The 23203-nt window shown below is 35.5% G+C and overlaps 1 protein-coding gene across 1 annotated transcript in view; it reads right to left on the bottom strand.

The window, feature by feature from the left end:
- Positions 1–23203, bottom strand: part of ABCA13 (ATP-binding cassette, sub-family A (ABC1), member 13) — a gene marked incomplete at its 3' end in the record, with an annotated part of 61681 nt that overhangs the window by 22008 nt on the left and 16470 nt on the right. Inside the window, 8 exon segments of the mRNA XM_010075845.1 lie at positions 4663–4802; positions 7610–7787; positions 13476–13640; positions 15656–15850; positions 18445–18566; positions 19114–19190; positions 20377–20549; positions 21839–21957. Of these exon segments, the coding sequence (XP_010074147.1) occupies positions 4663–4802; positions 7610–7787; positions 13476–13640; positions 15656–15850; positions 18445–18566; positions 19114–19190; positions 20377–20549; positions 21839–21957 (1169 nt within the window).

The following is a 23203-nucleotide window of genomic DNA, read 5'->3' as shown; positions in this document are numbered from 1 at the left end:
CAAGATTAGAAAATATTGCAGTATCTTTTTGTTTAAACTGGTGTTATCAGTCACAGAAGTGCATTTAAGAACAATCCAGCATCGTTATTATGGCAGAGATCGTGACATTTCCCAGCAAAGAGCATCTGAAATGAGTTGTAAACTCCAATTTTGGACCACACTTTTTGCAATAATTCCTATTGAAGGCACACAATTTTTGCCATAGTACTGTAAGTGCCTTTTGCAAAATCCCACTCCTAGCACAACATGGGAAGACAATTTGTGGTGGTGCTTTATTCCTGTTTGTAGCACAGAAAGCCCAAAAGAGGCCCTTCCAGATAATTTCATTTTTCTGAAAGAATTTATGTATTCAACTTCTTTGAGATTCCCCATTTTTCGAAGAGAGAGTGATCCTAAATGTTAAACTAAAGTTTGGTGTCAAATCAGCTAAAGTTCTTGTGTTAACAAGCAACACAGAAAGCTCACGGACTGAAATCCCAGGCCTGAATATCAGGGTCATGTAATCCACTGTACAGGCACATTAATCACAACCTGAAGGAGACCAGAAAAGCTGCAAGGGTAGCAAAAAGCCAAAATGGGAGATTGCTATTTCCCCAGTGCAGAGTAAGTACTGGCCACACTGGAACACAAGGAGATCAAATTTTCAGACATCATTACAAATTGTTTTATCAAGCAGCTTAGTCCTTCTTGACTTGATTCTTAACAGAGCAAAAGATATTTTTTTGTTTGTTTGCTAAATTCACTTTCAAAGAGCTACAGTACAGTAACCATAATGTGTTTGTATTGAACCTCCTTATACAAAAAATTAAAAAAAAAAATTACTGTGGCAGCAGGGATTTTTGAAAAAGATGAATTTTTCATAATGTAGGAGCTTATTTGAAAGAAATTAAAAGCAGCAAAGGGGTTAGTTGTGTGTAGGAGGTACAGAGACTATTCAAGGTGGTATAGAGAAAACTGAACAAATACATATTGCCTATCAAAAAAAATATTTGAGAAAGACTTGAGAAAGACCATATGCATGCACACACACACTACACAGCAGGAAGCTATTAGACAATATCCTTTTAAAAACTGAAGTTACATCCAAATAAGAAAAAAAGAAAAACTAGGGAAACAAGGTTTTTGTTAAAATTTTTTTTGCTTTCCCATTTACCACAGTAGGCCTTTGGGAAGTTTCTGTGTTGGAAGCCTTCTACATGGAGAACACTTTAGAGAATCTGTCCTAAATTGAAGCAGCAGTGAAAAAATGGACACACAACTTAACAAAATAAACAATAAGTCATTTCCAGAACAAGATAACATCAAGCCAAAAATTCTAAGAGCATTCAAGGATTAAATAGTTGAAGTACTCACTGTAGTGTAACCGCTGATTAAAATTCCCTTGTTATCATGGAACCAGAAAATAACAAATGCAATGCTATTGATAAAAAAACAAAAAAAAAAAAAAAAAAAAGATGCTAGGGGAAGCAGGGGACTACAGACTAATAATTCTGAAACCTGTACTAAACAAATTTTAATTTTGCAATATTAATAATAATACAATCAATAGTAGAAGTGGAAATAGAGAATAGAGATAAATATAGTTGGGAGATGCAAATACGGGATTTTAAAAAATAAGTTGCCTCAATTGAAGAACAAGCAAGTGAGGAAGACATTGTTGATGCAGAACATCTCACCACAAGCACTAGGAATAGCAAGAGTTTATATAAGCTCAAAAAGAAATTGGACAAATTATAGCACTAAAGTCCCAGCAAGCCTGACCCTTAAGTTTTTGAAAGTTGGGATAGTATTTGGGGGGAATATCACTTTACTGACATGTTCTTCCATTCTTCCCTCTACAGCCTCCACTGATCACAGTTGGAATCAGAACCTAGAGCAAGATGAATGCTTAATCTTACATGGTAACGCAACTTCTGTGGGTTTATATGCTAATGACTAGCTCGACTTTGATGTTTAATAGAAATTCTCTTCAAGTTCTCTTCTTCCTAATCAATGAACATCCATTAAAATAAATATTCTTCGTAAGACCTAGGCTGGATATTGCCTTTGATTAAAATTAGAGTCTTCAATATCAACTACAGTCCTGTCTGGATTGAATATGTCTAAGCCTCTTCCTGATGTAAGAATAAATAAAAATGGTATTTTGAGATTATTGAGCTGTTTTTATAATGACATCTTTTAACAGGCTGACAAGTCAAGTGTGCTTATGCAAAGCTGGACAGTATATGTAAGTTCAGAATAAGAACTTACTGAAGTCATTAGTGATTTTTCTAATTAGACAAAAGGGCATGAAACTGAAATTAATGAATTTGCTTGACTATTGTTCTTTCTTTCATTTCTCAATTTTCTTGCTACATTTTTATATATAGAAATGTATATAATTTTTTTCTGACTGTTCCAATCACAAAGAAATAGCACAAAGTTTTACAAATGTGATTGCCTGAATATAAGACCAACTCTGAGAATCTTCTGAAATAAGAAATACTTTTATAAGATCAGCTCATCTGTGGCAAAAAGTTCAGTTGTGAAAGCAAGGATCAATGACATCACACGTGGTCTTTGAACACCTGAATGACAGTTGTCACCGAACTTTTTTGCTCTGAGTCAGCACTGCAGCCTGTATCTCTGATGGTCACTGTTATTCTGCATATTAGAACAGTTGACCGCCCAGTAGATAAAACCAGCAACCTCACAAATTATCGAAGAATGGTCAATTACATAGTGTTGAAAGAAAACAGTCCACTTGAAAAACTTACAGAATATATCTTAGTATACAAATATCAATGTTGTTTTTAGCTTTAATCCTCTACTTTATTCTTCTAGTAAATAGCTGCCATGTGGTCACAGAGTCTAAAGGAAATTAGAAATTCTGATCCAATTTCAGTGGGAGATTTGGCTGCATAAGGGCTACAGGGTTAGTTTTTAGTAGCTGTGTTCGAGAGACCTGGGACAATACTTTGCATTTAAATTCTGTTTCTGTTCAAGCAATAGCTGATAGGCTTCTGTAATAAAACAAATGAAAAAATTGTTAAAGACACTTTCCTACTAGTTTCATATTTACATATAAACAGATACACATCCATAATTCCTTATTAGATTTACAAGGGTGTGGGTGTATTTACACAGACTCCTGAATAAGCCGATGGAACTTTTGTGAGCCTGAGAATACATAATGAGAATGAGACATTGTGCTACAGGCATCTACCAGAATCTTTGTATTGTTCCAGAGCATTTAAGAAACAAACAAACAAACAAACAAACAGAAAAGAAAACTTAACTCTGAACTGTATTTCTCAGTCTTGGTTTCCCTAAAATATCTAAGACAACGTATGTCAGGAGATTTCTCTTTCTCACAGATGTTTTTAAGAATGTGATTTCAGCATATTAATTGTCAAAATAATGTGTAAATGTCTTAAGTGCATTATTCTAAATGTCATTGTAACACACAATATAATAATGTATTCAAAATAAATAGAAAATTTTATAATTTCTTACACATCTTTATAGAATTTCCTTGTATAAACACCAAGAGCAGCTTCATTTTTTGATGAATAAAAATTTAAAATTAATTATACTTAACTCCAGAGACATGGCCTATTGCCCATATTAAGTTGTTTAACTGCAAAATATGAAATCACCGAAATCTTATTTCTGATTCAGAGCAGAAACTCTAAAGTTACCTGGTATCTGCTATCTAGTATGCGCTTTTTGGTTTAGGTTTTTTTTTACTGTCTTTTTAGAGCATAAGTCAGAATACCACACTGTACTACATTTACACAGAAAAAGTTACCATCACATGTAGAGTTACTATAGTCTTTTTGTGTACCACTTACAAACAGTAATGCTTTTTTTCTAGATTTTAAATTAACCCAAATTACCATTCGTGCAATAAGTAATATGCCAGAGTAAAAATCATATATTTGCAAGATAAATGCAAAATTTGCACAGAACTCTAAATCTGTACTTAAAATAAGTCATCACCCCTCCTCTTACAGAAGCGCCTCAAAGCTAGTAATGAACAAATGTGTCATTGTAGATAATCATGCTCAAGACAGAGCACCTACCATATCAAAATTGCAGAGAATGTAAAGCTGTTGAATAATATCAAGTCATCAGCATCCACACATATGGCAGCTCAGCTACTATTGGTCATTTATTCTAGTGTTAGAAACACAATCAGGAAGGATGCACCATTTTCTTTTTTAAAATGCAGCTCAGTGACTCCCTCAGAACAAGCTTTCATTCCTGGGGCATCCCTTCCCCACAGCTTCCTATGGTGCCGCATTAGAGTTCCCACCATTAGAAAATGATGAAGGTAAAAGCTTGCTTGGAATACATATATCCTACACCTCGATACAGCATGATTCACAAGACACTTCTGCTAATGTGTTCTTTTTAATCTTTCTATACAAGGTTTAAGGGACTTTGAACAAAATTCTGCTTTTCACACTGAAGTGAAACCATTGTAACAAGTAGGATAAAAGTTAAGAGAAATATTAAGCTTAAAGTGGGAACAAGGTGAGAACTCAGGGGGCAAGGGGGATCCAGTTCTCTGAAAGGCAATTATCCAATTTCTTCTACCTATCCTGAAAGAAGTGGACTTTTAAAATGAAGTACAAATACAAAATCAATAGAGAAATAGTGGGTTTTTTTGATACTCACCTTCTCCATCACAAGGTCAATCATGTTGATGTTTGAATTGTACAGGATCTTCCCATGTAATAAAGGCTTCAGGTAAGTCCATAGCAGAGCCCCATTAGAAGACTGCAAAATCTCCTGATAAAGCTTCAAGCAAAACGGAGCTGTAAAAACAAAGACAGACTCACATTTAAGACAGACAACACAGGTAAGGTTGGATTTTGGTTTTTATTTTTTAATTCAAAGAAAAGCTAGAGTCTTAATTTAGGGTCTGCTACAGCATCATGCCAAATACCTTCCAACTTCCACTAAGCAATCACTACAGGTCCCTGAATAGAAATTCTTTAACCACACTCTATGATAGTGTGGAGGATGCAGAACTCTATACATTAGACAAGAAAAAAATAACCAGAATCCAAAGAGCTCCTCACATTTGTGAAAAGCAGCTGGTGAACCCCACCTATCCTAAAAGTTACATTAGTGCATTTTAGAGTGGAAGGACATATGCAAAACCTCTGCCCAGAAAATCAATACTGAAGGAAGAGTCACCTTAAAAAAAAAAACAACTTCATTCCACACTCTCAGTTCTGTGGTTTTCTATTCCTACTTAAGAAGTACGAATACACAATACCTTCCCAAACACAGACTTTTTTATTTGTATACTTTCATAAGAACATACAAAAAGTACAGGGGGAAAAATGACCCAACACTTAACTTCTTGATTTGAAAAATCAATTGACTTTTCCATTCCTTAACCAAAAACCATGTTCCTACATCAGGTGGGGCTGTTAATGTATTAGGGTGTATGTCCTTCAGAACTGGGATCCAAGGAATAGCTTCCAAGATACCCCACTGCACTTGCACTCAAGTAAAGGCAAGGAGTTTCCCGTGAGAAACATGTAGAAACGTATGTTTTATGCCCAGCTCATGTGTTTGAGGGGGGGGGGGGGTTTATTATTTATCTGTGGTGGGTTAACCTTGGCTGGACACCAGGTGCCCACCAAGCCACTCTATCACTCCCCTCCTCAGTCAGACAATGGGGGGAAGAAAATAAGATGGAAAAAACTTGTGGGTCAAGACAAACACAGTTTAGTAAAGCAAAAGCCAAGGCTGCATGCAGAAGCAAAGGAACACAAAAGATTTTATTCTCTACTTCCCATCAGTAGGTGATGTCCGGCCACTTCCCAGGAAGCAGCGCTTCAGTACACGTAGCAGTTGCTCCCGGAGAAAAATGTCATATTAATGTATGCCCCCCTTCTCCTCCTTTCTCTTAGCTTTTATTGCTGACCAGATGTCATATGGTATGCAATATCCCTTTGGTCAGTTTGTGTCAGCTGTCCTGGCTATGTGCCCTCCCGAGACCTTGCTTACTCCCAGCCTTCTGGGGCAGAAATACTGGGGAGACAGCCTTGATGCTGTGTGAGCACTTCTGAACAGTAGTCAAAATACTGGTGTGTTATCAACACCTTTCTAGCTACCAACACAACACACAGCACTATGAGGGCTGCTATGGGGAAAATTAACTCCGTCTCAGCCAGACTCAATACATTATTATGAGTGGATTTAGAAATATCCTATTTCCAGTGCTGTGAGGAAATATTAAACAATGTCATTAACTCCTCAAGGAAGACAAAATATTGTACATAATGGAAAACTGGGACAAAATAATTTGAACTCCTGTCAAAAGTTAAGTGTCAGAGATGTATCATTAAGAACACCCAGTTCTTTGCCCAAATTTTCACTTTTACCACTTTTTTCATAACCATTACTAAACACAATCACTGCTAAATGACAAGAAAGAATTAAGACGTTCCAAGCTGGCCAGTCAGAAACACCAATATGCTAAAGATATGGAAGACTTGCTAACCTGAGTTTGCTGTTATTTTCAGAAAGTCATTGGCAAGCGTCTGGTACACAAAATAAACACAAATTAATCACTGTGAAGAAGTACAAATCAAGTTTCTGTGCCCTCAGAATTATTTTTTTCTAATTTTCATTTTCCATTGCCTCATTTACCAGTTTGTAAAATATGGGAAACAGTATTGATTCACTCATAGGAATTCTGGAACTGATGCTTTAAAGATATTTCAAGGTCCAGAGTTGTGACAATATTTAAATTAAAAAAAAAAAAATCACCAAGATAGTGCTTCTGGCCTAAACAGCTTTGAAAGAGACTAAGACCCAAACAATCTCTAATCAGCCATTCTTCTAACTCCATGCTTCAAATAGGAAAGAAAAGCAGAGCTGCCTGCTTACCACTATCCCACACACAAGTGAAGAAAGGCTAGGACAGAGCTCAGTCACCCTCCCAGGGGTCCCAGCCAAGCCAGAGTCAGTTTCTGTCTGTAGAAACTGATAGTCAACAGAGTCATGATCCACAGTCACAGATCCTTCCCTAGTGACACTCCGTCACTGTATTCTTCTCTTGCCAGGGCCACTGAGGCACTAACGAGGTTATTAATAATATTAAAATTAGTCACAGTAAGTCAAATGTATATTGAGGAAAGGGAGCAAAGATGAAATCATATGAGAGCTAAGAGATTTTCTGGGCACTTGATAAGGAGAATATCAACTACTAAAAAAAATTTTATCCAGAGGGCTTGCATATTTTACTGCACAATAATACCACAGCTTTGTGTTCACAGAAGAAAGGCATGCAGCAATAAATTCTCAATCTTGTACCTCAAAGACATATTTTTAATACCAAATGTTTTAAAATTCTTATAAATACGTCACTAAGACAGGACTATTATTGTTTATTATTTGCAAAGACAGAAAACAACCAGCATCACTTGTGTCTCATCCACAATTATCTCACAGACATAAAAATTTTATTGATCAACCCTTGTGCTCAGGATTCCAATGTCAACTGGGAAGTCAGCTGGTATATAAACACTTGCATTTAAGAGGGAAAAACTTCTCTAAACTTTGAATGCATGCATGCAACCCGTGATTAATATTTTTTTCTTACTTGAGTCTTCAGGAACGCCATATTTTGCCATATTGTCCTCCAAGTGTCCCGTTATTCTGGGTATGTCAATGAACATGTTTGCACTGTTGAAAAATGAAGATTCTTCTTTACACACTGCCTTGATTACAGACTCCAGAGATCCAACAGCTGAACTTCTGAACTGCCCGCCTTGCAAGAACTAGAACAAACAAACAGAAATGCAAAAGAATCAAAGATGCTTTTAGTAGCTCCAGGGAGTAGCCCTGATGTTCTCTCAACATCGGCACCTAAGGAAATTGACAAAATCAGACTGTTGAAACTGCCTGCAAGAGTGATGGCCTGCTGTGCTCTTTTGTGTGCTCCCGGTCACCTTTATCCTAGGAGGAAAAAAATGTAATGCAGTTTTATTTGCCAGGATATTTGATGAAAGACAGTAGTATAATGTACTACATTACATTTTGAAAAATACTGTGTATCGGTTACGCAGAAAATGAACGAAAATATCAGGACAACTGGACTACAGACTCTTGATTACAGTGTTAGTTTTTACAGAGTCTGCTTTTCTGGTAGATTACTCCTGTGTCGCCAAGACAGAAAAAAGCAAAACAATTCTGCATATGAATGCTTGCAGTGAAAACTGTTGCTATTATAAAAAAAAAAAAAATCAAATGCAGATGCCCTAAAATTCCATCTTTCAGGTACATCTTTTAACTTGTTAGCTGAGCTTCTAGTTTTTGCACATCTTGACTCATGCCAGCATTTATTATTGCCATTTGCTCATGACTAGCATATGCCTAATGAGGAGAGCAATCTGACCGCTTTTATGGGTTAAGCAGCGTCATTCACCACATTAACAAAAAAAAACAAACAAAAAAAAAAAACTAAACAAAAACAAACAAAAAAAACCCTAGCCTCCTCTATGCAGCTTTGTATTTCAAATAACATGTTCAGCTAACTGGTATCTCATGGAAGACCATACAGGTGCACAGTTCTAAGAGAGGATATAACTGCAAAGCAATGTGCCGCTAGTGTATAACTGAAGGATGCCTTGGCCCACCGGATACTCTTAACTGTTGCAAACACTTTTCAAGAAAAACATAACTAGACTATCATTTGAAGACTACACAACTGGAAAATAGAAAAGACTGTGATATGTCAACCAAATACATTTGGCACTGAAATAAATTAGCATTTTATCATCTGAAATTTTTTTTTTAACAGAAGAGTCAATTTTCAAAGTAGTACAGGACTTTACATAAAGAATAAATCACAGACAGTTTAGAGACTGTGCTGTTAGAAACAGTTTATTCTGATCAATGCATTTACTGAAGTGCCAGGTGCTTCTTTAGTAATCCCAGAGGAATATTAGAAGTGTTATTTCAAATTCAGTGTTGGCTGCTCCCAAAATCTGACTTTTTGCATACAGTTTTAGCATACAGCACAGTAAATAAATAAAATCCAGATTTCGTAATACCATCAACTACAGCTCATGAATGAATGTGCTGGCATGGACTTTACTGAAGGAATAAACCTTATTTATGCACAACAGTGAATAAAAGTGGTTTTGAATCCTTATTAGTGACTATTTGCACTGGAAGGATAAATGAGGCTTATTTCAGTCAAAGAGCACAAACTTGCTAATTAATTCCAGTTCTAATCAAAATAACTTGAAATTCAAATAATGAATATTTATGTGGTAAGCTGCCACCAACAGACTGAATCTACTTACTGTCTTTTAACTAAATATCCACTGACTCAATAAGATAATGTTTCCTAAAATTTGGCTTTGATAAATGTGGGAGAACTATATAGGATGGATGTTCACAAAAAGTTGTCTTTGATACAGTTGTTCTAGTTTAAAGTAAATGAAGTAGGTCTGTAACCAAGGCTGATGAATCCAAACAAGCAGCCTCCTACAAACAAAGTAATCAGTCAAGCTACAACAAATTCATGGAAGAGGAAGGCTGGCACTGAAGACTAAAAAAGCTATATGGAACCAGATTCTCAAATGGGGGCAAAAACCTCACTGTCAGGGGGCTTCTGACCTAACTGGACAGTCGTATGCTTAAAAAAAAAATATTATGAATAAAACCAAATTCACCTGGAGTAGAAATATCAGCTATTCAACAAAAGAAACCTAAAAATCAAGCCAGGTTACAGCTTGCACATAAATCTAAAACAAATTCAGAATCATTACATTAAGAAAGATATTTTTTTAAAATGCAATTTTCCTGGAAAACTACAAGGAGGTTAAAGATAATTCAAAATTTGATGAAACCACAGGGCTAAAGGAAACAAATGCAGAGAAACAGAAATTCCTACTTCTGCGTAGAGCCATAAACAAAACAGTGTCTTTATTGTACCAAAATTGAGAGAATCGGGGAGAAAAAAGGCAAAATTGCCGATTTGTTTAAATTTGGTTTTAGAAGCTTATCAAATTTGGATGGTAGTATTTAAAGGAAAAGTAGAAAATTCATCTTTACTCAATAATGAGTGACATCATGCTCAAGCAAATAATGGATATCTCATCGTGATGTTTAATAGGTCAAGATATACAATAAATTTTAAAGTGGAGAGCAGTTAAAGACAAAAAGTTTGTAAGAAAATTTAATGCATTATCAAATTATCATTCCAGACCAATACAATACAGTTATGAGGTTAGGCAAGTGTTTTTTCCCAAAAAAGACATATGCTCTCTCTAAGCTAGGTGGACTCTAACAACTAGTAAGTGTTCTTGTCCTAGGAAATATTAATCAGCATTAACCCGATAACTATGTGGTGGGTGAAAAATGGCATTAAGAAGAGATTGCAGGGACTCTCTTAAAAAGAAAGACAACACTGGATCACAGAGAAGTTACTAGTGTTGTTCCTCTGAGTCTCATCTTAAGTCAACTGTGATACATTTTTTAGCCCTGAAAGAAAAAAATTACTAAAATGTGCCTATAATTTCATACCAGAAGGCATTGCGGGAGAAAAGATCAGAATGTGACATGGCAAGAAACCAATTACCTAATCTAAAGTAAATTGAATATAAAGATAACCACTGCAAAGCATTATTTATCGACTAAAAACATGAGATGCTGTTATAAAATTGACTTTACCGGGGTATATCGCTGATCCTTGATCAAGTAAGAGACAAAAATGTATGCAGCTTATGACAAAGGTGAATGCAAGATTAAGAAAGTCATTTTAGTAGGTACAGACATGAATGAGTAGAACTACAAGAGTCATTAACCATAGTTCTCCTCAAAGACTGTACACATTTCTTGTCCCCAACATTCAAGATTACCATTAACACACCATGACACTACGATGTCTGAGACAACTGAAAACCTGTTATAAGAGAAAAAAAACCTAAAAGAAACAAAACAAATACTAAAATAAATCTATTTATCTTATCAAAACAGAGAAGGACTAGGACTGGTCTTTCACAAACACATGGGCAAGTCAGACAATTTATAAAAGCTACAGAACATTTTTCATACAAAAGTAAACATACTAGCCATGGCTAAACTTAAGTCAGAATTTTATACATTTATAACACCAAGAGGCTTTTCAGTCATTATAGTTTTAAGAGAGAGCTTATTCAAGTTAGGGAAGAGATTACAGAATGAGGCTGCCTTTCACAACTGACAGCATTCAGTATCTCTGCAAGTCCCCTCCATTTTATTTATTCATGAGTGACAAACATACCGAAAATTAGCTATTGAAATATAACCAAATAATTTCAAACAGCAAACAAACAAGCAAAAATCATGATCGAAATCAGCAGTGTTTTTCCTCAGGGAGTTACCCAGTCACTCAATGTTTTTAATAGCAGAATGTTGCTCTGTATGACAATTACTACTGACCAGCAGATATGGAGTTTTTACACCATCTTCTATTATGCAATATGTAGCATACCAATTCAACTTTACATTTTACAGATATTTTAAAGCCATTACCCTGCTTTTCACTTTGTCTTTCAGACAAAAATCCTATGTATAATTGACAACTTATTATCTATTTCATTAAAGAAGTAATTAATTTTTTAAAAAATCAACCTCAGAACAACTTTTTCAGTTAGAAGTTAATGGAGACAATCTTTCTTACTCTATGCTGAAGGTTCACATATTTTTACCTTAAAAAGCTTTACATACTTCATTTGATAATCTTCCTAGGTCACTGAACTACTTTGCTGTTGGTTAACATGAAAATAAAAATCCAGAAGGATGGACTCCTTTGGAAACAGAGGAAAATATTTAAGAAGGAAAATGTATAAGCAATATCTGCACTTTGGTAGCACACTTATTCAGTAGCACAAGTTTGGCCACTATAGAAAAGAAGCAAACAAATAATCGATAAGGGTATTTTTGTAAAGTAGAAAAAAATCCAGTTAAACCTGAAAAGGAAAGGATACTTAAAATTAAAAGATTTTTACTAGTCTACAAAATGAGAAAGTTACAGAGACAGAAGAACCATTCAAAACATCAAGCATGTCATTTAATAACAAAAGAAATAGACACTGAATTTTTAAATCCTCCAAAAAAATTAGGTGTCAAAAACAAGCAGCAGTTTCTCAAGGAAAAAGGAACTAGCAAAAACTAAGAAAACAAAGATTGTGTCAGAAAAAGTGACCAAAAAAAGGTAAAATGCGAAAAGGAACAAAAATTCCAAGGTTAAATCCATGCTATATTACAGGATAATATGGGTTGCCATGGAACAAAGATTAAAACTGTGACCGGCTGGCCCTCTGCTGTTCGATTTGTTCATTTGCAAACTTTTTTTGAACAGGACCTTTTGAGAGGTTCTTCTATCAAATAAGCAACTCTGGGATTTCACTACAAAAAGAATACTTCATTTGTTCAAATGAAAGTCTGACACAAACTGAACTAGTTTAAGGAGCGCAGAAAATATGTTAGCATCTGACGAAAGCCACCTTTCATTGTGGCAGTGAAAGAGCTACCCCAAAGAAGAGAGGCTCAAAAACAAAACTAATATGCACAGAACAGCATTTTACAACATGCCTTTTGTCACACAGATTAGAAGATCTTGGGAAAGATTCATATCACTAGGGAAAACAATATTTAAGGCAATGTTTACTCTGTACTGTAGTCACAAACCAGTTGGCCCTGTTTAACACTGATCTTATTAGAAGCTTGCAGTTTTAGACCCAGAATCAATCTTAAACTTTCCACACAGAATAGCAAATCCAGAAGGTAATGCCAAAGGGACCAGCAGGTCTTCATATGGAATTGGACTCTGCTTAGAAACAGAATTTTTAAAAAAATTTATTTAATACTAGATCCACGACTGTGCTAGATGTATAGATGCATACATGGCAACTGCTGTTAAAGGCAGGGACAAAAGAAATATCCTCACATACAGCTCATGCCACTTTTCTTTAAATGTCGAGCAGAGCTACCACACAAAAACCTTAAGCAACACAAACAGAAACCCATGGCAGATACAAAAACCGCACATGCTATCTTGAAATCTTATCCTTTGAATAGGAAGCTATTTCTTATAAACAAACTAGCAGTCTGCTCATCAAAAAAATAAAAAAACAGCATTAGCATAAAAGGCGTGGCTATCTCCAAATCACAGATAATACATGCTATTATCAATCAGCAGCCTAACACCATACTTAGGCTATGATCTCATAAATTAACAAAAAAAAAAAAAAAAAAAAAAGGGATTACAGAAACAACACATTAATAGTCTCAAAATTATCAGAGTTCATGAAAGAGACAAAATGAATCTTTCTACAGTTTATGGACTCTCTTCTAAGAAGTTCCCAGCTTTCTAGGACACAATTTCCATCAGTGTTTGTCCTTACTAAGCACACATCCTTAACAAAGCACGTCGCAATGGGAATTAAGTTCGTGTACTGAAATCATGCACATACCTGATGCAATGCAGAGATGTCAAGCACACCAATATTTTGAATTCCTTGGAGGAACACTGGAAGGTTTTCCATGACATGGTGGGCTTTATTGAGAAGAGAGCTGGTACTAGAAACCACATCCAGTAGCATGTTCAGTACATTGCTTGTCTCAGATGGTATCTTAATCTTGGAAAAAAAGGAAAAATCACAACAATAAATTGCAATTTGAAATAAATTTTAATCTTTGAATGAAACATTCAAAAAAAACTGATTATACAATGTTCCTGCAAACCATGTTTAACAAAACTCATTTGTTTTGCTCCCCAGTTACTCTCAAATTCAGAAAAAGAAAAATCCTCTGGTATTGTTACAACTGGCCTATGACAAATCAGGAATTAAAATCCAGAGAACAGGTTTAGACCTACCAAGCTGAAGAGAGCTCTCCTACCCAAGTTGTTTATGGCACCTGCAACATCCTGCCCCCTTGGAATACAGTGTAAATGAGAACATCTTCTTCAACAGGTTCAAGATATTTGATGCAACAGCTTAATATTTTTAAAATCATTTTAAATTTAAATTAAACCTAGCAACCACATTAGTTACTATAAGGAACTACATTAGACAACAAACTTTCCTGTCACATTGTTGTTCCCTTTGAATTTTTAATACACACTGCCTTTTACCTAAAATAATTGTGTGTGTTTCATTCCTTACTTGACTAAAGTTCAGTTGGCTGTTTGCTGTTTCCACCATGCTAGTCTTGGCATTATGAATTTTCTATTTCCTTCGCTTTTATAGGTTATTTAGATTACATGGTAATATAAACTGATTCATTGTTACCTGCCTATGCATGATAATAAAAACAATATAATCTCATTATATACTTTCAGCTGCTTCCTCTGATTATTTTATACATTTTTATTTTACTTTCTACTATAATAACGTCTGTGCTTAATTTTCTTCTCAGGCTTCACATGCTTTTATACATTTTTTAAAAAGTGATAAAAATCTTATTCAGTTAAAAAATTAGTAAAATCTCCATAATAATTTAGGATGAGCTGATAACAGTTTTTGTTCTTTGCTAGGAGTTCATTATACTTCAGCAGGGTTCATCAGAACCATCAAGCCACCAGAAAAGCCCATCAGAATAAGCACTGGGTTTTTTTCTCCTTGCTGCCCCCAAGTTTGCAGACAATTCAGGAAGCAGAAATCTTTTCCCTCTGGTATCTTAACCTATTCTGGGAAATTGTCTTATTTTTAAAAGTGTGTGGCCAACCTGTTTAACTGCACATGCAGCATGCAGAATATAACCCTGCATCTACAGCTTTAGAACAAAATATTCTTCCTCCCAATGTCATAAATATTTTTCAACTATTTGTATTACAACATTTTATGCTGACAATAAATTACCCCAAAAGAACTGAAATAAACCTCTGCTAGCTATCAGAAATGCCATACAATAATTTTGCTCATACAAGTAAAAATATTAACTCACTGAAAATCCACACTAGATCCCAGATCATCTACAATTGTGCAGATATTACAGTTTTGCTACAAACTTCTGCATCACCTTCTCTATAGTTTTGGCACTGTATTATTCTTGACAAAGTAATGTGACTTGAGTCATATAAAATGTAGGGGGTTTGCTCTTAAAGAAAGGCTCGTCCTGAGAGCTGGAAAAGCTCCTTTTTGATGGATCCACTTGAATTGCTAATATGTTTTCTAGAGCAAATAAAATGCATTCCAGAGTGGAAAATAATTTTGTAATTCTTGTAATGTGAGCTCCTATGCTTGTTTTAGTTCCAGTGATGTCAGATCAGTCTTCCACAATTACAAATTAAGAAGTGACTAATTGCATGAACTGCAAGCTCTGCTAGAGATTAATAAAATTACATCTTTGACCTCCTTCCATAATTAACTCCTCGGTGTTTTCTCCAAATCTTTCATAATGAACTCCTCAGTGACAATTTTCCAGAGGAAGTGAGAAACTGAATACTGTAGCATCTACCAACCCCATTCTTCAACTGCTGTGTTTACTTTGTGGAGCTAAATGAAGACAAGAAATGCCATATGTCCAGTGTTTGCTTCCACAGAGTAAGAACATCTGAAGAATAATAGAATTATTCATTTATCTACCCGCATGCTTTAAACCACCTTCAAAAGAAAAAGATAGAAGCTGAATACTTTTTTTCTCATCTTACCTTGTAAATGATATGACGTAAATTCAAATTCTGTATAATCAGTACAAACATGGTATACAAGTCCAGTGCTGGTAAAGAACATAATTCTTCCACTACCAGGGAAGTTTTACTGTTTTCAGGTAGCTTTAGCAGCAGCCTAAGTACTTCTTCATCACACCTTCCAGTTAAAGCTACCACAAAGGCACTGTAAAAAAACTATCATAATGTATGTGTATTAAAAATTTGTCTCCCTGAAACGCATCGCCTTCTTTTATAATCAATAAGGTGAGAATTTGTGTCACAGTAAAATGATAATTCGCTGTCATCAACAGACTAGAAATAATTAATTTATACAGCTCTATATCAGATTGGCATGTCCTTACTTTATATTCTATGTACCTATAAAGAGATGAAGTATATTTCTTATAAAGATTTACTTTCATTTGTGGACAGATCAATCATTCATTCTATAAGCATTCATACCATAAGCAAGCATATTTACAATGCTGAACATACCCCTTCTAGCAGATATACACCTTTGTTGCAGAAACACCTGAAGATTAGAATCTAGATGCACAAATCACTAAAATCAAACAATATGGACCTTCCTTCTTTCAGAGGACACACAAATTTAACACTTAGGGATGCCTATATGGCACAATGTTCAATCTGAGACAGCTCACATTTCTTAGTTCAACACTCCTTTGAAGCATTATTATTTAAGAGTGGACGAAGCAACAAATACCTAAGCAAACCTCGGGCGAGACTACAATTAAAACTCCCTGGATAATGATGGTTTGTTTCTTCCTACAAAAATGCCACATAAAATACAAATGCTTGCAGCCCAGATATCTCTAGAGTTCCTAGCTACCCTGTCTCCTGAAATGCCTGAAAGAAAGCAAATGTCAGCAAGTCCAGAAAAATTAGAAGTTCAGAGTACTCAGGTCTCTGTTGTAGTCCTTAGGACAGAACCTACCTGTACTGCCTCCACTGCACGCATCTACAGATGCTAGTAACAGTACTCAGATGGGGAGAGATCACCAAGAAAATTAAATTAGGAGCCCAAGTTGGTCAAGATATGCAATTTAACCCTATAATTCCTATGAACATTTTAACTTCTAACTTATTAATTTGACTTTTATATTTTTATTCTAGAACAGAATTTTTAAATATTCACCTTTTTTGTGCGCATAAAAGGAACCGAATATAAATATATTCATTCCGGTAGCAGCATAAAAGGATTTGGACTTCTTATTGTGGAGGACATTTGACTCTGTGATACAATTTGAAATTTATTTCTTCATGCCCCACATGAATATCACCATTACAATCCAATTTTAACCTTTAATTAAGTCCCTCTAAACATTTCTTGCAGCTTTGTGAGTGCCAGAGCTAATCCAAACTCCTGTGTTCAGTAAATGAATGCTGATAGTCTTCAGGTTACAGGTTTTGAGCAGTCTCAAAACACTTACCACATGGCAACGAACATGGCCACAGTATAATATTGCAGTAGACATTAAGGGTAAGTGCAATAAACACAAACTCATGGGTTTACTCTTACCATTCCAGAGCAAGCACAATAGTAGTAGAGAAGCACCGCAATGGGCCTGCAGCTATCATTAGGGTTATCAGGCAGTGGCTATATATACCAAAAACATGATGGGCATGCCTCAACTATAGCTTAAAAACAAGTTTGTGCATCTTGAATAATCAGTAAAAGACCTAGGCTTTAATGCTGCAGTTGGACTGGCGGAGGATTTAAGCACTTCAGCAAACAAAAAATTCTGTATAGATATGTGAATGTGAGATGTGCACATATATCTAAACTCCACATAAGACTTTGGCAAAAAATAAGGAAAGAAAGACATTTGAAAAATCAATCAATTAGCACTATTATTCCAAAAGATCAAAGGTGCACTGAATCCCATTTAACTGGATTGCTTCCAGAAGACTTCTCTCGTTACCATTTGCAGATATCAAAATAACAAGCTAACAATAAAGGCAGTCACGTTGCCAAAGAAGCAGAAGAACAAATAATCTATAAGTAGTTACAATGGTCTGAACCGCCTTTTTAATAGCCACACTTTTCATGAATAAAACTTGTAACTTTTTCTGCAAATGGAACATCAGTGACACCCAGTGGCTGCTTGATTGACCTGACTAGTTTATACCAAATGTACCCCCAACTCTTTTCAGTCATATAAGCATTAACAAAAGAGAGTACCTGTAAGTTGGCTGGCATTTTTCATTATTTCTGTGAGTCACTGGGATCACAGAAAACAGCAGCAATGATAACACACACAGTCCTTCAGACAGAAAACTTACACAATCCACGCTTTACAAAATACTCAAGAGGCAACAGATACAGAAAGCTGAGGTAAGGCAAGATACTGGTAAGATAATGTAAGAACAGTGAGGAGTACATGAAGGAATACCAAAAAAAAAATTTAGACAATTCTGTATGGCAAGGATCAGAGGTGGGAAGACATAAAATTATTTCTCCAGGAATCCTCACCTTTTCTACATTACCAAGACAGCAAAGCTCAAATTCCATGTCAGCACAAGGGGGTAAACACTGCTGAAAGTAATGAAGCAGTGTCATTTAGATCAGAAGACTAGGGCTACTATAAATTGATCTCTTAATGTTTCACATTATTATTCTGAAGTCCTAAAGTTCACAAAATATTTCATATAGAAGCACCAAGTGAAAATATAAGATTCCACACAAACAAGGTGGTTTGTATTGTTTCAGTTGGCACATCAGGCTATAGGTTGACCTATTAGTTTAATTCCTCTTTTCAATCTTTTACCTTTGAATTAGAGATACTGGCTTCCAAGATGGTACTGATAGTTTCTTCAGAAATATTGACAGAAGAACCAATGTCCAGCCTCAACTGAGTAAGATTCTGCACGCACTCTCTGACTTTCACATCTGGAAGAGAAGAAAAATAATGCCAACACCACCAGTCTGCTTAATTAAATTTCCCACAGACTGTATCCTTTTTGTTAGATTTATACTGAGGAGTCATAAAGGACACAAAAACTTCATGTTGTGTAATTCATTTCTACTTCAAAAGTAAAGGTCACTCTCCTGAGGCAGACTGAAGGGCTTGTGCATCCATTTGCATTATCCTGTAAGAGCACAGGTTATTATACATCCGTGTATGTTGAGAACATCTGAAATTAGGGAAGCAGCCTTTAGTCCTTTAAGATTTTCTTCTTCCACTAACTTAAGTCCCCTCCTCTTTCTAATGAACCCCCGTGTCTTATTGGCCAGGCTCTGACAAGGTAAACTATGCTGCCCTGTGCCAACTCAAGTGCATGAATATGCATGTGTATACAGTGAAAATATTTTGCATTAAGTAAGTAGTTTCCACAAGTAGTATCCATTTAAAGTTTGAAGAACAATTAAAAAGTTATTGTTCTGCAAAATTACACAGCAGTGACTTGTAAAAAAATTGAAGAAAACTGGAACCCACCATTCAAAAGATTAAAATTGCTGAGAAAAGCTGCTGCTGGATTTTCTGACAACTGTAGCTCCAAATTTTCAGCCATCCTGAAATGATAGCCCAAGTTATCAGAATTAAGCCATTGACATTACTATGCATAAAGAGTAACGTGAATAGTGAAACAGCCACTAAAGAAGGCAAAAGGGTCACATTATGCTCTATGTGCACACATTGTGCATGCAACTCAGCAACTCTACAGACCTTCTCACACTGTGTTTATACAATGCAGAGAACATCATATTTCACACCTAAATGAGACTGCAAATGGAGAGATCTTCCCATGATTGCTAAGTGCTCTAGCATAGGTCTAGCAATGTCTCACTTCCATGTTTCTTACTGAATACACACTTTTAAAACCTAGGGATACAAAGCACTGCAGTTCAGGATGAATAAATTCTAAATAATTGTAATTTAAGTAATAAAGAGTATAAACACGTCAGATATTATTTACCATTCAAAAACTGGACATAAGTCTATGGTCCATAAAAGCAGTATCTAAGCTCACATTCTTCTGTATTATTACTATAATTCCCAGAGACCTTTCAAGCCCATTAGGAAAACAATCCAACAGTCAAACCAGTATAGCAACAATTACGACCAGGACCACTTCTAACCAACAGCAATTTTGAAATACTCTGTAGCAGCACTTTTACTAATTTACTTCTAACCGACAGCAAGTTTGAAATACTCTGTAGTAGCACTTTTACTAATTTACTTAAAATCCAGTATTTTTCCTCAAGGGAGTAGCAAACATGAAATTTTTTAGAGTTCAAGCCTGTCAATTTCGAAGCACCATCCTGTGTTTCTGACTGTTTGAACTGCTGAACTGATCTGAATGTTCAATGTTTTGCAAAAGATATCCAGCTGCTGAGAGGACAATGCCATAGGCAAAACAGTTTTAAATAAGAAATTAAGATATCAAAATTTTTACCTAACTGAGGTCATGGAAAATTGAAAATTTTCTTAGTTATGATTCAAAGTATTCTCCTTGTGGAGCAGCAAGGTCTGCTGAAAGTGCTCAGCCAAAGTATAATGTCTTTTAGAAATGTCCAGAATTTTGCTAAATTACTTAAATAATTTGTGCATTGTACCCACTCAATTTTCAGTTAAATGAAAAAAGCTTAAAGAAACTTTGCTAAAAAGTACGTCTCCTGTATAATTCAGAACACAGACATAACAAAATAACATCCCTAACAGTAACCATTTGGGGTATCAAAATGTAAAAGGCTTTACATTTGCTGTCACCTCTGTATGTTCTTCAACATTAGCTGACAATCACAGCTGCCATTGCTGGTATTCTGCAGGGCTCTCAGGAAGCTCTCCAAAGTACTGGAAAGTTTTTGGTTTACATATGCCATACTCTCACAATCCCCCTTGTTGAAAGCAGGCCACATTCTTTCAATATCCTGAAAAAAGTGATCATATGGTTAGCAAATTCGTGAGATTATGTTATTGCTCTAAGTAGTGGGTTTTGGCAACTAGATGATGCATGTTTTTTCTAAAGAGAATATGGGTAAAGCATTCTTACAATACTCATTGTATTTGTAATTGAAACTGGACAAGAGGTTTTCAAGAACCAAGAAATTTTCAAATATTTGAACTTTGGAAGCAACCAAAAATATTTGCGAATTTGACCTAACCTATCAAAGAAATTCAACCATTAACGAAAATGCCAACATTTTAATTTGAAATTTAATTCAAAATTAAATGAGCTTTTGTGTTTGTTTGGTTTTTATTTTAGGCTGGCCATCTTTATCTTTTTCCAAAAAATTGTTCTAAACAATATCAGTTTCCATTCAGCAAACCAAAATATCTGGATACACATATGCAAAGTTTTTCTTGCATTATGCTTTGTGTAGTATTCTACTTTTATCTTTTCTCCTGAATATACATATTTATGATTTTGCACGGGTTTAATATTTGCAGAAGTACATCAGAATGATTGTGAGTAATGAAATGTGTTTCTTCCACAAAAGTCTACTTTGAGATAGGAGTGCTGCCTCTGACATCTTTTTACCTTAAAACATTGCTGTTTGTATCAGCAAAATGTTCAGGTAAACAAACTAGCTGATCTATTTCATAAAGAGGAGGCAAATTCTATGCTAAAAACATGACTTTAATATTTCATCTGTGTGTGCATGCATGTATGTGCTATCCAAAGGCCTGCTTCCAGCTCTGGATGAGACTCTAAATGCCAAATGTTGCTCTCTCCTGCTGGTAATTTCACTGTTCAAGAAAAAAAGGCTGACCCCAATTGGTAACCACAATTGCTCTTTTAACTTGAATGACCCTGGACAAGAAATCTACTTGTATCTAGGCTGATTTCACAGCTGTTCCTGTGAAGATTTAAAAGTATAAATCTACTATGATTCATGGAATTAGCAGTATCACAGAATTTAAAGGAATTAAAAATGGGCTGCTGTTTGATATTGAATGGCAATGTACTTATTCTAGTCATAGGAATTCTAGTAATTCTAGTTATATTTACAGCTTTCAAAGCTCACCAATGATTATTTAAGGAATTCCTTCTGGGTATTAATATCAAAAGCATCAGAGCCATACCCATACAAACCTCAGTTTTGGATAGCCACTGTGGCAACCCACCATTCAGATGGAAAAAAAAGAAATTTCCATTAATTTCCAAAGTTTAATTTATGTTGTAAAGAACACTTGTAGGTGTGGAAACCACTCAAACCTGATAATGATCCCGAACAAGAGTCATTCCTTCAATGACAGAGAGAAGTAAGTGACTTGTTAATCCATCTTTACACTTTGTAACAACACAGAAAAGGTTGCCAATGACAACTGGTTCTTCTGTAAGAGAAAATGTCCAGGCTTAATCAGTTAAAAAAACAAATAAATTACTGTAATCAGATGAAAAGTTAACTAAATAATAAGGGACGGGAAAATTTTTAAAAGCAAAGAAACTCTGATGTGTTAAGGCACTGAGAAATATTTCTGGATAAATTTCTTTATCACTGTAGAGGGCAAGAAGGGCTACTTTGATTCAATTTCTATTACTCTTCTCCATTACACTTTCCTGATCAATAACAAGAACAGCAATATCTGCTACAGAACCAGAGAAGAAAACTTCTCGCTCTTTGTGAGCAAGAAGCATAACTCTGAGAAGCTGTATATATTAACCAGACCTACCTCCTCCTCAAGCAGGCTCCCTGGATCCTATTTCACTGTGGAGACACCAACCCTCCAGTAAGTAGTAACTTTCAAACCCTAGCTGCAAGGGGAGTCGTCCAGCATTACATAGACATTTTGCATATGTAGGGATAAAGAATCATCCATATGGACAATCATCCATAAAGGAAGTTTCTGTCCAAGTTTGCAGCACCCATGTCCCTGGAAAAAAAGTTCCATTCCCCTGCCTGTAGTGGATTTGTACATAAGAGAGCAGGGAAGGAGTTATAAAATAAGTAATAAAATAAGAATGACAAAAATCTAGTTTCTCAATGTCAGGTCTCTCGATACATCAACTGTTCTGTGATGAACAGATCATCAAGACAGATCCCAGGTACCTGGCACACATTTTCACTATCACTCATTCTGACCTCAGCACTGCTATGGTTTCACTCTAGTAGCTACATCAGTCACGGGACAGTGGAGAAGATAGTCAGAATTGGGTGGTAATCACTTTTTACATTTTGTTTGGAAATGAAGTTGGTGTAAGACATTACTGATCTCATTCCTTGCTCTAGAATTACAGGTTAATGCCTCCTAATTGCTCTTTGCAAACACTTCTGGGCACAGGTGGGTTAAAGTATGAAGTCTGAAAAGCAAATGCTTTGGTTTCCCCAAAGAAAACATAACATTAAGTTACACCTTTAGGTCAATACAGAGCCTTTCTTAAAGTGCTCATCTTGGGAGCCTATATGCAAGGAATAAAACAAGTTTAACACATTAAAATTTGAACAAATTTTTGAAGGTGAAGATGGTGAGATACATTTAGACAATCCACTGGCTCAACATGGCCAGAAGTGGGAGATGCCATTTCCTTTATATACTTGCCCCATTTTTCCCTTCTGTCAGCTATATGCTACCCTGTGGC

The sequence above is a fragment of the Pterocles gutturalis genome, unplaced genomic scaffold (genome assembly GCF_000699245.1).
Source record: "Pterocles gutturalis isolate BGI_N339 unplaced genomic scaffold, ASM69924v1 scaffold1758, whole genome shotgun sequence".
NCBI lineage: Eukaryota > Metazoa > Chordata > Aves > Pterocliformes > Pteroclidae > Pterocles > Pterocles gutturalis.
The sequence above is the reverse complement of the archived record's forward strand: the minus strand, read 5'-3'. Positions and strand labels throughout refer to the sequence as shown.